Below are 16035 nucleotides of genomic sequence, written 5' to 3' on the forward strand. Positions count from 1 at the left end.
AAACAAGAATGTCATTCACAAGCCCATCCCTAGGACACATTCATTTCTGCATTTTCCCTTTCAGGCTTTGATCATTTGCAGACTTCTTTCTCCACCCCCCCACCTTTTTTTTTTTTGAGACAGAGTCTCTCTCTGTTGCCCAGGCTGGAGTGCAGTGGCGTGATCTCGGCTCACTCTAACCTCCACCTCCCGGGTTCAACCAATTCTCCTGCCTCAGCCTCCTGATTACAGGCGTGCGCCACCATGCCTGAATAATTTTTTATTTTTAGTAGAGACGGGTTTCACCATGTTGGTCAGACTGGTCTCGAACTCCTGACCTTGTGATCCACCCACCTTGGCCTCCCAAAGTGCTGGGATTACAGGCATGAGCAAGCATGTCCAGCCCAGATTTCTCTTCAACAAAGTTGCTAACAGAATAGGCACCAGTTTGGAGTAAGTTATGAATTTTCCACATAGCTCTAGGTGCTTCGTGATTGGCAACTGCAGATGACCCCAGCTAGTTGAGCCATCACAGCCTAAAACAATATTTCTATTGTCTCCAAAATGTGGATAATACAAATAATGCCACACAGGAGACCTTCACGCACACCTTTAAATTACTTTGTGCACTTGTCTTAGAATATATTCCAGCTGTGGCCAGGTATGGTGGCTCACACCTGTAATCCTACCTAGCACCTTGGGAGGCCAAGATGGGAGAATCACTTGAGCCCAAGAGTTTGAGATCAGCCTGGGCAACACAGGAAGACCTATCTCTATAAAAAAATAGAAAAATTAGCCAGGTATGGTGTTGCATGCCTGTGGTCCCAGCTACTCAGGAGGCTGAGGTGGGAGGATTACCTGAGCCCAGGGAGGTAGAGGCTGCAGTGAGCTGTGATTGTACCACTGCACTCCAGCCTGGGTGACAGAGCGAGTCACTGTCTCAAAAAAAAAAAAAAAAAAAGGAATAAATTGCAGTTGCTATTGGGCCTTGATTTACAGCTTTCCCAAAGATTATATGGACTCATAACATTGTGAATGTACTTAATGCCATTGAATTACACATTTTAAATGGTAAATTTTATGTAATATATATTTTACCACTGTAAGAAGAAAAAGATCATGTGGATTTATACAGATGGGTGGTAAACTCATCTACACATTTGAGAAGATACATTGAACCCTAAAACACAAAAGCAGGGCTACAGCACCTAGAGATGGGGCCCAGGAGCTCAGTGGGTAAAAAGAACTCAAAGCTACAAACTGACAGCATTCCAAATGAGTCAAGCTATTCACCAACCTTTTCGGAATTCGGGCACATAATGGTACGTCTTCTCTCCCAGATGGATCAAGAAGTTGGAAAGATTCCCACTAATTGCTATGGCAAAGACCAACGTGGCACATATCCAAAAGGGGCCTGCAAAGGAAACCAGAAAATTCAGAAACAAGAAAATGAAGCATAAGCCTTTAGATTCTTACAGAATTTCTTATCTTCCTCTTGTATTCATGTTAGCAAAAGAAAATGAATTTTCTAGATAGGATCAACACTTGCTGAAGGGAAATTTTCCTTTGTCAAAGGTCAAACATGTCTCAGTAATTAGCTGCCTTAAAGAAGGTGGGGGGTTGGTATTCCAATCCAAAGGCCAAAACGCCTTCCACAATTAGGTGAATGAAGACACTGATTTGTGTACAGCTTCTTTGGTTGGAGGATCACCACCAACAAAGAAAAATTCACAGGCTTTTTATTAAACTTTCCACCAGAATACATGAAGTAAAGATTACTTCCCTTATCTAAGTGCCAAATGTTAGCATCACAGAAAAAGAAGTTAAATCAGACAGAGCTTGTGCAGCATACAGAAAGAGCAGGGCAAGCAGGACACATGAGGGCAGAGTCGATTAAACCTACCAGTTCACCACGGTTGTGTTGAGTGTGAGTGTGTGTGTGTGTGTGTGTGTGTATGCTTAAGGCTTTTTCTTTTTTTTTTTTTGATGAAAAAATAATACAATGCACTATATACACCTACTGTGTACCCACAAAAATTAAAATTAAAAATTAAAAAAAAGTAATACATGTATATGGTCCAGTGTTTCAAAAGGTACAAAGGGAATATGGAGAACAGCAAGATCCACTCCCTGTCTGTGCCCTGGCTCTGTATCTTTCCTCCCTAAAGCTCACCAAAGTAAGCAGTTTCTGATGAAACCTGCCAGGAATATTCCACTCATGTATATAAGCAAATGCATATGTGTATATGTGCCTATTTTATACAGATGATAACATACATATATGTCCTCCTGTGTACCCTTCTATTTTCACCTTAATATAGCCTGGAGAGTCTATCACAGCTACTCATAAAAATCAGCTTGTTCTTTTTTAATGGTTTTAAGATATACCACTGAGCAGATGAGTGGACCATGCTTTGCAAACCTCTTTCATTATTTGCATGATTTCGTGAACACTATCCTTGTCTCTCCCCCATCTAGAAAAAGTACTATGTAGAACAAATAAAATCTTTAGATTGAGAGATTTTAATAAATTGTATGAATTTCATTTTTCAATTTCACTAATATTTTGGAACACCCTTTGGGATAATTTCAGGTACCGTGACACGTCACAAAATTACGAACATTACTGTCATAGGGGAGATGACTAGCAGAAACAGATTAGTACTTTTCAAAGGCAAGCACTGGCTCCTGAAGGTGGGAAAAGGAACACGAGCAATCAAATGGGATGCTTCAAAAAGTCACCAATATTAGCTCTCCACAAACTGCCTCTTTACTCATTAGACTGAAAGCTCTCTGCTGTAGACAAGGACTAAATCTCACAGTATTATTCTGAGTGCCCACACGTAAGAGTGGCAAAAAAAAAACCCACAAAGCCCCTATAGCCAAAAAGCTTTACTGAATGAATAAAACTGACCATGTGTTATAGATGAGCTGAGACCATCCAAGCATATGACCACAAGTGGCCAAAATATTAACTTACAATACCCAAATAACTAGAAGACCAAGAATATCATGTCCTCTCAGTCATTTACTAAGTACCCACTACCCTCTGCTGGAGACACGATGATGTGCAACAGACACACAGTCATGGCCTCTAGTGCACCCATGCACTCCAGGGAGACAATAAAACATCTAATCTCAGAGGGTAGTACAGGATGCCTATGGGAGCATACAGGGAGGGTGCAAAACCTAGAGAACGGGATGTGTAAGCTGGGATCTAAAGAAGAACAGGAGTTCACCAAGTGAGGATAGAAGAGAAGAGAGGTCCACGAAGAGGGAATAGCAGGAGCAGAGACTCTGAAGAGGTACCAGTTGGAGGCCAAGCTTCAGGTCAGGAGTAGCCAGAGATTGAAGAGATGGGCCAGAGTCAGATCATGAAAGGTCTTAGAAGCCCTGTTGAGTTAGGAATTTATCTTGAGGGCAACAGGAAGCCTGTGAATTGGGCCTGGTGGCATAAGCCTGTAGTCCCAGCTACTCAGGACACTGAGGTGAGAGGGTCACTTGAGGCAGCAGAGAGCTATGATCATGCCTCTGAATAGCTACTGCACTCCAGCCTTGGCAACACAGCAAGACCTCATCTCAAAAACAAAAAGTGGGGGCAGGGGGGAATGCGGTGGCTCACACCTATAATCCCAGCACTTTGGGAGGCCGAGGCAGGCAGATCACTTGAGCTCAGGAGTTCAAGACCAGCCTGGGCAACATGATGAAACCCTGTCGCTAAAATATTAATTAACTTTCTTAAAGGCAGGCTGGTATGGGAAGATATGTATACTAATGTGAAGACTTATCTAGCATTCTCTAGCTGCCCCATGCTCTAAGCTACCTAACAACTCTGGCACGGGAACAGCTGGAGAAACAATATTTTCAGGTGGCCTGAAAGGTCCAACACCTGCCCACTCACTACCTCTATATGGCCCAGTGCTCATCCTTGGACACAAGCAAGAAAACTTTCCCAGCCCTTAGCATTGTTGTCCCTCTCCTATTATCATCCTTCTCCCCTGTTTGCAACCGTTCACTGAACCTCCACTGCTTAAGGACAAAATCCTAATTCCTGAGGCTGATATAAAAGGCCCCAGGATCTGGGCTCTGTAACTTCTCCAGCTACCCCCAGTGGAAGGCTGGACTCCAGAGACATATGACACCCACTCATCCCAGGACCTGCCATGTTCTTCATACTGCCTTCTCCCTGGTTCCTGCCAAATTCCTACTCATTATGGGTTGGGGGTGGGAGAGAGCCTTAATTTAGGTTGTATTTATAATTAAAATTTCATATTATGCATTTTTATATTATGAAATATTTCTAACATACAGAAAAGCACGAAGAATAACACAAACACTAGTTACCTAGCATGTCACTTTTAAAAAATATTTTTAGGCCGGGCATGGTGGTTCACACCTATAATCCCAGCACTTTGGGAGGCCGAGGCAGGCAGACCATTTGAGGTCAGGAGTTCGAGACCAGCCTGGCCAACATGGTAAAACTCCGTCTCTACTAAAAATACAAAAATTAGCTGGGCGTGGTGGCACATGCCTGTAGTCCCAGCTACTCATGAAGATGAGGTGGGGGAGGATGACTTGAGCCCAGGATTTTGAGGCTGCAGTGAGCCATTATCGAGCCACTGCACTCCAGCCTGGGCAACAGAGCAAGACCCAGTCTCGAAAAACAAAAAAGTATGTTACGCCTCTGTCCAAACTCTCCAATGGCTTTGCATTCAAGCAAATGCCAAAGTCCTCACTGTGACTTATGAGACCTTACCTGTCCCTCCACACTGTCTTTCTCACCTCATCTCCTTCTAGGTCCCCATGTTCACTCTCATCCGGTCCCAGTAGCCTCTTGCTGTTCTTTGAACGTACTAGGCAAGCTCTTGCCTCAGGGCCTTTGCACTTGCTGATCCTTCTGTTTCAAGTGCTCTTCCCTTAGATATCCACATAAACCACTCCCAATAACTTCAGGTCATTACTCAAAATTCACCTTTTAAAATTTTCAAAGTCACCCATTTATACAAACACTTCATGTCTTTCTTCTCTCTGCTCTTAAATTTTTACCTAAGCATTCATTACTAGAAAACTATGTATTTTACTTTCCTTTGCTTATTGTTAAGCTCAGTAAATTACAAATTGCCCAAGGGTAGAGATTTTTATTGGTTTTCACTGCTGTGTCTCCAGTACTTAGAATAGTAAGAGCTCAATGTTTGTTGAATGAATTGAATGAATAAATGAAGACAAGCCAAATTGTATATGTTTACTAAAATGATGAGCATAAATAATCTTATTTTACTTTTTATTTCCCTGGTTGCAGGTGAGGCTAAGCATCTTTTCATTTATTTATTGGCCATTTTTTCCCCAGAGTTGCTTGTTTTATTCTTCGAATTTGTGGGAGTTTGACACATATTCTTGTTTCTCACTGTTTGTTGGTTATATGCATTGGAAGTATGTCCCCTGGTCTGTGGTTTTTTTTTTTTTTTACTTTGCTTATGGTTTATTTTGTTGTGTAGAAATTTTACATTTTAGTTGAAATGTAGTCAAAGTTATCAATCTTTTCCTTACACTCTGTAAATCGTTATCTTTTTCTTTTTTTTTTTTAAATATTTAAAAGTACTTTTATTTTTTTTTTTATTATAATTTAGGTTTTAGGGTACATGTGCACAATGTGCAGGTTTGTTACATATGTATCCATGTGCCATGTTGATTTCCTGTACCCATTAACTTGTCATTTAGCATTAGGTATATCTCCTAATGCTATCCCTCCCCCCTCCCCCCACCCCACAACAGTCCCCGGAGTGTGATGTTCCCCTTCCTGTGTCCGTGAGTTCTCATTGTTCAATTCCCACCTATGAGTGAGAACATGCGGTGTTTGTTTTTTTGTCCTTGCGATAGTTTACTGAGAATGATGTTTTCCAGTTTCATAAACTGTTATCTTTTTCTTAACTGCCTTTCTCTAGCCTCCACTCACAACAAAACCTAATCCTCTCTTCTGTCAAACACTTCACCTATATTGTACCTTCTTTTTTTAACCATGTCTATGAGCTAATGAGCCTATTAGTGTCACAGAAAAGAAGCAAGCCTTGGATTCAAGCCCTGGCTTTGCCATGAGAGGCAGCATAGCACAGTGATGAAGAAATGGATTATGAGCTATGGTGTTGATTTGAAAATTGAGCCCAGCACTTATTAGCTGTATAATCTTAGGCAAGTTACTGGACCTCTGTGTGACTCAGTGTCCACATCTATAAAATGGGGATAATAATAGCATCTGCCTCATAAAGTTGGATCTATCATAAGGATTAAATGAGTTAATACAGATACTGCCCTAATAATAGTATCTGGCACATCATAAGCACTATATGTGTGTTTGCCATTATTATTGCTAACTCTGTAACTATGGGCAAGTTATCTCCTTAACATCAGCTTTCTCTTTTGTAAGATAAGGCTACCTTGGAGTATGGGAAATAAAATAGCGTAAAATACTAACATAGTGCTTATCTCCATGCTTGGCACTTACAAGGTATTCAACAGATGTGAGTGTTCTCTCTTCCTCCTCATTGGGGCCAGGGACTATGGCCTTATCTTTAAATCCTCAGCCTCTAGCACAGGCCCTAGCATAAAATAAGGTGCTAAAAATTGTTTGAGCACCTGCTGTGTGCCAAGGCCTCTGCCAGGCACTAAAGACACTGAGACACAGAGCCTGCCCCTCAGGATGTTCTCAGGCTACAAGTAAGAATGAACGAGACAGAGAGAAACTGCCCTGACAACCCTCAGATGAAAAGCATGGGCCAATGCAATGGTTTTCACACCAGGCTCCCTACAGTCCATATTTAAAATCAACATATATGACTGCTTTACTATTTATCATTTCTGATTGAGCATATATATCAATGATCCTCACTGAGCATCGGCTTCCTCATTTGAAAAGTGGGGATACTTTGCAAGGGTTGTTGCGAGAATGAGATATGATCAAGTACACACACAGTCTTTGGTATAGCACCTGGCACACGGACCGCACTCTCTTCTCCCCTCAAGCACAGGCCACTGTTGAGGCCTTTTCCTCAGGAGTACTGGGTGGACCTCTGAGTTTTTCTCAGACAGCATTAAGGTCAGGGATGACAACCATCCCTGGCCCAATCCTGTTTCAGACTTCCGCTGCTGGTGACCAAATCCTAAAAGGAGCCAGCTCATCTGAGGGCAGAGCTGGAGCTCAGCATATCAATGAAAAAGTGTGAGAATACCTTCTCCTCCAACATCAAATGGTCCAATCTCCACTTAGTCAAAGTGACTAAATTTGTCTCAAGTTGTAATGTCATTTGAAGAATTTTTTAAAATCTTTATTTTTATTTTTTAGTAGAGATAGGGTCTCCTTATGTTGCCCAGGCTGTTCTCAAACTCCTGGGCTCAAGCAATCCTCCTGCCTTGATCTCCCAAAGCATTGGGATTACAGGCAGGAGCCACTGTGCCAACCCAGCCTTTAGTAGAGACACGGTCTTGCTATGTTGCCCAGACTGGTCTCAAACTTCTAGCCTCTGGTGATCCTCCCATCTTAGCCTTCCAAAGTGCTAGGATTATAGGCATGAGCCACTGTGCCCAGCCCCATTTAAAGACCTTTGAAGGATATACTAGTACTTGTAATGATGACATGGCACTAATATAACACATAATTGTATTTCTCCAAAATTACTTGCAAGGGTTGCTACTGAAGTTCAGAAGAGTCTAATAAAACATGGCATGCCCCACCAATAGTGCAGTTCTCCACGTTTCCAGGCAACCCTCACACTCACCCAAGTTCAACTGAAATATGGTAAACAAATCAGTACTAAACATACCATAGAGATCGGGATTGCTGCGGATATATAACCTCACAAAGTTTTTCCCGGGTATTGGCAAAAGAGATCCTTTAATTCTGTCAAAGACCTGGAAAACAACATAGCAGTAATTCTACTGAAGTTTTTTAAGTTTAATAAATTCAACTACTACAAAATTGAAACTCAGTCATTAGAGCTTTTATGATAGTATTTTCAAATGCTAATAACACTTTACTTTTGTAAGACCATTTTCAGTATATAAAGGCTTTCACATTATTTGGTTGTTCAACCATTAAAGAAACAAGTCTCCTTTACACGTAAAGGAAAGGTGAAATTGGTTTCCAAACCTGGTAGGTGTCCACATCAAAGAATGTTTGGTAGTATTCAAATGTCCAGAAGGGGGAGCTTTTCTTCTGTCCAGCAAGTAACTATCAGAAATAAAATAAAACATAATGAACACATAAGCAATTTCTTAATTCCAGCTGTGTGGGGGTGCAGGAGGGATCTGATCTAATGGAAAATCAAAACGTTTGAAACAATAGGCTCTTCGCATTCAATAACCAACTCTGAAATAGCCAATTTGCAACTCTCAGCCTGATTAGAAAAACAAGCATTGGTTTTGAAGTCACACCAAAAGGGTTCAAATCCCGGGCCCTCCACTGAGGGGAGCTTTGGCAAATCACTAGACTCCTGTTGGGCTTAGTTCCCTTATCTAGATTCAATAGTATATAGAATTATGTACAATAATAAATACATATACACACATACAACACATACAGAAGGCAGTCAGTGTAAATATCTTTTCGCTTTTCTTTTCTTTTTTTTTTTGAGATGGCGTCTCACTCTCTTTCCCAAGCTGGAGTGCAGTGGTGCAATCATAGCTCACTGCAGCCTTGAACTCCTGGGCTCAAACAATCTTCCCACCTCAGCTTCCCATGTAGCTGGGACTACACGCGTGCACCACTATGCAGAGACAGAGACAGAGTCTCTGTAGAGACTTGTAGAGACAGAGTCTCATTATTTTGCCCAGGCTGGTCTCAAACTCTTGGGCTCAAGTGATCCTCCCGCCTCAGCCTCCCAAAGCACTGGGATTACAAGCGTGAGCCACTGCACCCAGCAGTGTAAATATCTCTTCCTCTCCCATCGTCCACAATCCTCCCTACTATTGCCACCTGAATTCTCAAAAATCTGATATATTGACTCACTCGAAAGTACTAAAAATATTACTACTCTGACCAAAAAAAAATCCAATTGAGAAGAGGCACCTGAGGAGGGCCATACCTATCCCAACAAAACAGCTCTTTGGTGGCAGAATGCAGGCCCAATGCCAGGAATTGTGCCTGTCATCTTCAGATATCTGAAGGGAATTCATACAGCAAAAAGTACAGGTGAACACTGAGCTGCTTTGCAGGACAAGGGCAGGTGCTATAGGCAGATATTTTTTGTTCATTATAAAGGAAAACGGATGGCCGATTAGAAGTAGCTGTGGTCTGCAGCACTCACAAAGAGTAGTGAAAGTGGTAAATGAATTCAGCACCTTCAACTGAAATACCCAGGTTCTTGCATTGAGACTGACTAGGCAAGTAGCTCGACCCACGGAGAATGAAGAAAAGCAGGGTGGGGTGATGGCTCACCCAGGAGCAGCACGGAGACAAAGGAACACCCATCCCCAACCAAGGAAAGCATTCCCCTTGAAAACCAGCATAAGACATGGATGCCCTCTCTTATCACTCCTATTCAATAGTATTAGAAGTTCTGGCCAGGGCAATCAGGGAAGAGAAACAAATAAAGCGTATTCAAATACGAAGAGAGTAAGTCATATCCTCTTTGTTTGCAAGATGACATGTTCCTATATCTAAAAAACCCCATCGTCTCAGCCCAAAAGCTTCTTAAGCTGGTAAGCAACTTCAGCAAAGTCTCAGGATACAAAATCAATGTGCAAAAATTGCTAGTATTCCTATACACCGACAACAGGCAAGCAGAGGGCCACATTATGAATGAACTGTCATTCTTTTGTATGAATTAACTGCTACAAAAAGAATAAAATACCTAGGAATACAGCTAACATGGGAAGTAAAGGACCTCTTCAAAGAGAACTATAAACTACTGCTCAAAGAAATAAGAGAGGACACAAATAAATGGAAAAACATTCCATGCTCATAGTTAGGAAGAATCAATATTGTGCAAATGGCATACTGCCCAAAGTAATTTATAGATTCAATGCCACTCCTAGTGAACTACCATTGACATTCTTCACGGAATTAGAAAAAAACTATTTTAAAATTCATATGGAATCAAAAGAGAGCCCAAATAGTCAAAACAATCCTAAGCAAAAAGAACAAAGCTGGAGGCATCATGCTACCTGACTTCAAACTAAACTACAAGTCTACAGTAACCAAAACAGCATGGTACTGGTACAAGAACAGACACATAGACCAATGGAACAGAATAGAGAACTCCGAAATAAGAATGCATGTCTACAACCATCTGATCTTCAAAAAACCTGACAAAAACAAGCAATGGGGAAAGGATTCCCTATTCAATAAATAGTGCTGGGAGAACTGGCTAGCCATATGCAGAAAACTGAAACTGGACCCCTTCCTTATACCATAAGCAAAAATTAACTCAAGGTGGATTAAAGACTTAAATGTAAAACACAAAACTAAAAAAACCCTAGAAGAGAATCTAGGGAATACCAGCTGGGCGCGGTGGCTCATGCCTGTAATCCCAGCACTTTGGGAGGCCAAGATGGGTGGATCATGAGGTAAGGAGTTCGAGACCAGCCTGGCCAATATGGTGAAACCCTGTCTCTACTAAAAATACAAAAATTAGTTGGGCATGGTGGCACACGCCTGTAGTCCCAGCTGCTTGGGAGGCTGGGGCAGAAGAATCGCTTGAACCCAGGAGGTGGAGGTTGCAATGAGCCTCCGGCCTAGGCGACAGAGCAAGACTCCGTCTCAAAAAAAAAAAAAGAAAAAGAAAAAGAAAGAAAATCTAGGGAATACCAATCAGGACATAGGCATGGGCAAAGATTTCATGATGACAACACCAAAAGCAATTGCAACAAAAGCAAAAATTGACAAATGGGATCTAATTAAACTAAAGAGCTTCTGCACAGCAAAAGAAACTATCTTCAGAGTGAACAGACAACCTACAGAATGAGAGAAAATTTTTGCAATCTATCCATCTAACAAAGGTCTAATATCCAGAGTCTACAAAGTACTTAAGCAAATTTACAGGGAAAAAACAAACAACTCCATTAAAAAGTGGGCAAGGGACATGAACAGACACTTCTCAAAAGACATACATGTGGCCAAAAAACATATGAAAGCTCAATATCTTGATTGGAGAAATGTAAATCAAAACCACAATGAGACACCATATCATGCCAGTCAGAATGGTGATTATTAAAAAGTCAAGAAACAACAGATGCTAGTGAAGTTGCGGAGAAAAAGGAATGCTTTTACACTGTTGGTGGGAGTGTAAATTAGTTCAACCATTGTGGAAGACAGTGTGGCGATTCCTCAAAGACCTAGAGGCAGAAATACTATTTGACCCAGCAATCCCATTACTGGGTATATACCCAAAGAAATATAAATCATTCTATTATAAAGATACATGCACATATATGTTCACTGCAGCACTATACACAATAGCAAAGAATCAACCTAAATGCCCATCAATGATAGACTGGATAAAGAAAATATGGTATATATACAACCATGGAATACCATGCAGCCATAAAAAGGAATGAGATCATGTCCTTTGCAGGGACATGGATGGAGTTGGAAGCCATTATCCTTAGCAAACTAACACAGGAATGGAAAACCAAACACCACATCTTCTCACTTATAAGTGGGAGCTGAATGGTGAGAACACAGGCACACATGGGAGGGGGAGCATCAGGAAGAATAGCTAATGGATGCTGGGCTTAATACCTAGGTGATGGGGTGATCTGTGCAGCAAACCACTGTGGCACACGTTTACCTATGTAACAAACCTGTACCTCCTGCACATGACCCCTGAACTTAAAAGTTGAAGAAAAAAAATTAAAGAAAAACATTTTCACAATTAAAGTTGACAATGGCAGCAACTGCCTTACATGGTGGTAAACAGCCCATTCCTGGAGGTACTCAAGCAAGTGTTTTCAATCTTTCTTTTCTTTTTTTTTTTTTTTCTTTCTTCCAGAGACAGGGTGTCACTCTGTTGCCCAGGCTGGAGTGTAGTGGTGCAATCTCAGCTCACTGCAACCTCCACCTCGCAAGCTCAAGCAATCCTCCCACCTTAGCTTCCCGAGTAGCTGGGGCTACAGGTGTGCACCACCATGCTCGGCTAATATTTTGTACTTTTTGTAGAGCTGGAGTTTCACCATGTTGCCCAGGCTGGTCTCAAACTCCCAGGCTCAAGTGATCTGCCCGCCTCAGCCTCCCAAAATGCTGGGATTATAGGCATGAGCCACCACGCCTGGCTCCACGTGTTATCTTTCTGACATAGCAAGGACAGCATCAATATCTTGGGAGAGAGGCTAAAACAGAGGGCCATGAAGGTTCTTTCCTACTCTAATATTAGAAAATATTGAGCATGGGAGTCCCACATTCCATAAGCTAGCATCTCTGCTCACTACCCCAGTGTTCCCCTCCACAAGTGTACTTACGGAAAATAATGGTCTGTTTGCCTGTTTCCCCCACCAAGGAAGAGGCCATGTGTCATTTACCTCTGAGCTGTCACTGCCTGACACTGTACCTGGCACACAGTAGACAGTGAATAAGCACATAAACAAGCTTTAAAAATTGTTTTAAAAATATCTCAAAGACAAGTTCAAACCTCAGTTTTGTCAGAGTCATCATTTCCCAGTAACTCATCATCTTCTTCCCTTCCTGAGCCTCCTGGGGATCCTCGCTGATGTTTTGGGGTTTCACCAGGATCCTCAATGTTTACTGTGGTGGCATCTGGGTTTGCTGTCAGAGAAGTGGCTGCATTGCCAAATTCTGAAATCAATTAGAGCACAAGGGCCTCAGAAACCTTACCCACACTAGAAATGCTATACTTTGAATTTAAAGACAAGCTGTCACAACCTCAGTTTTGCTATAGACCCTACCTGATACAAAGGGCAAAAGCTTTCGAAAAAAAAAAATCTCATCAGGAGATCAATCTTATATAGAAAAATGACTATGAAGACAACAGAATTTGGAGTCAGACCTAGATTTTGGTCCTGGCTCAGCTAGCCACTTACTAAATACACAAGCCTGAGTAAGTAACTAAACCTCTCTAAACCTCAGTGTTTTCATCTGTATCATGGGGAGAATAACATTTATTTTAAATAATTTTGGGAGAATTAGGAATATAACCTAAGTCCTAAACTTCTTTTCTTTGATTCAAGTCCAAAAAATTTTAATGAAAGTTATTTTTTCCAGTAAGTGTACATAATCACTACAGAAAATATGGGAACAAAAATGAAAGTGGAATCAGCCAGGCACAGAGACTCACGCCTGTAATCCCAGCACTTTGGGAGGCCGAGGCAGGTGGATCACCTGAGGTCAGGAGTTCGAGACCAGCCTGGCCAACATGGTGAAATGCTGTCTCTACTAAAAAGACAAAAATTAGCCGGGTGTAGTGGCACATGCCTTGTAATCCCAGTTATTCTGGAGGCTGCGACAGGAGAATCACTTGAACCTGGGAGCAAAGGTTGCAGTGAGCCGAGATCGCACCACTGCACTCCAGCCTGTGTGACAGAGTGAGACTATGTCTCAAAAAAAAGGAAAAAAGAAAGTAGAAATCACAGGATAAAAATCACTCTTAGGCCGGGCATGGTGGCTCATGTCTGTAATCCCAGCACTTTGGGAGGCCAAGGCAAGAGGACTGCTCAAGCCTCAGAGGTAGAGGCTGCAGTGAGCCGTGATCACACCACTGTACTCCAGCCTGGGCAACAGAGTAAGACTTCGTCTCAAAAAAAAAAAAAACCCAAAAAACAAAAAAACACTCTTAGTTCCACTACATAAAGGCAACACTATTAGCATTTTAGTATATTTCCTTTTCTTCACATAGTGAGATTCATGCCACTGATGATCATTCATTTATTCAACAAATATTTACTGCATGCCCACAATATGCCAAGTACTGATCTAGAACATGATACTATAATTAATTTTGCATCCTGCTTTGTCAAGATTATGTAAAATTGGGGATTTTACATAATATGATTTTTCATATTATAACAGTCTGTTAAAATGATCACTTATGTGACTGCATAATAGTCCATCAATGAAGGTTTTCTTACAAATACAAAAGGAGTGTCTGTGTAGAAAAAGCTTTTTGGGGGGCAGCCTTAAGATGAACACCTATCAGTGTGATCACTAGGTCAACAGGGTGCAAACCATTTTCAAGGCTCCTGAACCATGTTACCAAACTGCTTTCCAAAAGAACCAGCAGTGATTGAGACTTCCTGTCTCTGAATATCCTAACATACTTTATTTCAGCTGCTCCTGAATAAAATTCAGGGCAGCTCTGAACCTTTGAAGGCCAAAGGAAGAGTGCCAGCAGGGCACCATTATAACACTACAAGCAGGGCACCAGTCCTGGCAGTAGGGCAACTGAGTTCACTCTTATTGCCTCTCAACTATATGAACAGTTTTATGGAGAACACTAAAGTGACTGAAATTAATCGGGTAGCTAATATGTAACAATTACTGAAGCCTCAATTGGCAATGTTTGGGTAGTTTAAGCAACATGAGGTTCTGGAGTGAGATGGTCCTTTGTTCAAGGTAAGACTCTTAATACTCAGTAGCTCCATGACCTTGAGCAAATTACTCCATGGCTCTGAATCTCTGTTTCTTCAATTATGAAACATAGATAATACCTACCCCACAAAGAGATTTTGAGGATGATGAAATAATAACTATCATTACAGGTACCTCTTATTGATTGTACAGGGCAATGACATTTAAAAAGATAGTCACAACTTTGCTGGAGGGAATTAGACCAAGGAAGATAATACTTAAGTCTCACAGTTAAAAAGCAGTAGTTAAAATAACTAGAAAAGTATAACTGAAGCTGGGCGTGGTGGCACACACAAGCTGGTGGTCCCAGCTACTTGGGACGCTGAGGCAGGAGAATCACTTGAACCCAGGAGGCGGAGGTTGCAGTGAGCCGAGATCGCGCCACTGCACTCCAGCCTGGCAACAGAGTGAGACTCTGTCTCACAAAAAAAGAAAGAAAAGTAAAGTATAACTGGGCTGGATACAGTGGCTCACGCCTGTAATCCCAGCACTTTGGGAGGCTGAGGCGAGCAGATCACTTGAGGTCAGGAGTTCGAGACCAGCCTGGCCAACATGGTAAAAACCCATTTCTACTAAAAACATAAAAATTAGCTATGCATGGTGGTGGGCACCTGTAATCCCAGCTACTCGGGGGGTGAGGCACGAGAATTACTTGAAATGGGAGGTGAAGGATGCAATGACCCGAGATCATGTCACTGCGCTCCAGCTTGGGTGACAGAGCGAGACTCGGTCTCAAAAAAAAAAAAAAAAAAGAATATAATTGGATTGTTTGTAATACAAAGGATAAATGCTTGAAGTGATGGACACCCTGTTTACCCTAATGCAATTACTACACATTACATGCCTGTATCAAAATATATGAGTGTACCCTGTAAGTATATATACCTACTACGTACCCATGAAAATTAAAAAATTTTTAAAAAGCAGTAGTTTACCAGGGGGAAGGAATGCCAGAAGGAGGAACAGACAGTACCACTTTAGAAGCACAAAGGTCAAAAAGGCTCCAAGGAGGGCTATAACTCCTCTAGTTGTTGGGATCAGGAAAGGTTTCTTGGAGAAGATCATTTATGAAAAGGATGGCCAGAGGTGCTGGGGATGGCATCTCGTGCAAAGGGAAGGGGATGAGCAAGACTCAGAAGATGGAAAGTGTGCCCCATAATGGAGGGACAGTGATGGCATAGTTTGACTGGAGTGTGAGTTGCATGCACCCCAACATGACGACTCTTCATACAGTTTGCTCTGTGCTGGTTATTCTTGTCCATCTCAGCTCCTTGAGCATAAAACTGGTATGTGTCTTATTTCTGCCACCAACATTCTCTGCTTTTACATCCTGGCATATCCTAAGCCAGTTTCAGCCTCTGCTCCTTTCCTGAAACAATGCCTTTCACCTGAAGGCTTCTGACCTCTACTTTTTCATCCAATACTACCGTTCCTCCCCGGAGAAGCCCTTCATGACCCACCCCCTGCCACCCCACCCCCAGCATCCT

General features: G+C 41.8%; 1 protein-coding gene across 4 annotated transcripts in view; it reads right to left on the minus strand.

Moving 5' to 3' along the window:
* YIPF1 (Yip1 domain family member 1) overlaps positions 1–16035 on the minus strand; it is a 38501-nt gene that overhangs the window by 19221 nt on the left and 3245 nt on the right. For all 4 annotated transcript variants that reach the window (XR_004030101.1, XR_004030102.1, XM_030812998.1 and 1 more), the window contains 4 exons: positions 12597–12760; positions 8120–8200; positions 7794–7881; positions 1277–1393 (listed from right to left, as the gene is read on the minus strand). Coding sequence is in view for 2 of the 4 variants with exons in the window: in XM_030812998.1 (XP_030668858.1) it covers positions 1277–1393; positions 7794–7881; positions 8120–8200; positions 12597–12760 (450 nt within the window). In the remaining 2 variants the exon portion in view is untranslated. The remainder of the gene's footprint in view (positions 1–1276; positions 1394–7793; positions 7882–8119; positions 8201–12596; positions 12761–16035) is intronic.

This window comes from Nomascus leucogenys, chromosome 5 (genome assembly GCF_006542625.1).
Source record: "Nomascus leucogenys isolate Asia chromosome 5, Asia_NLE_v1, whole genome shotgun sequence".
Lineage (NCBI taxonomy): Eukaryota > Metazoa > Chordata > Mammalia > Primates > Hylobatidae > Nomascus > Nomascus leucogenys.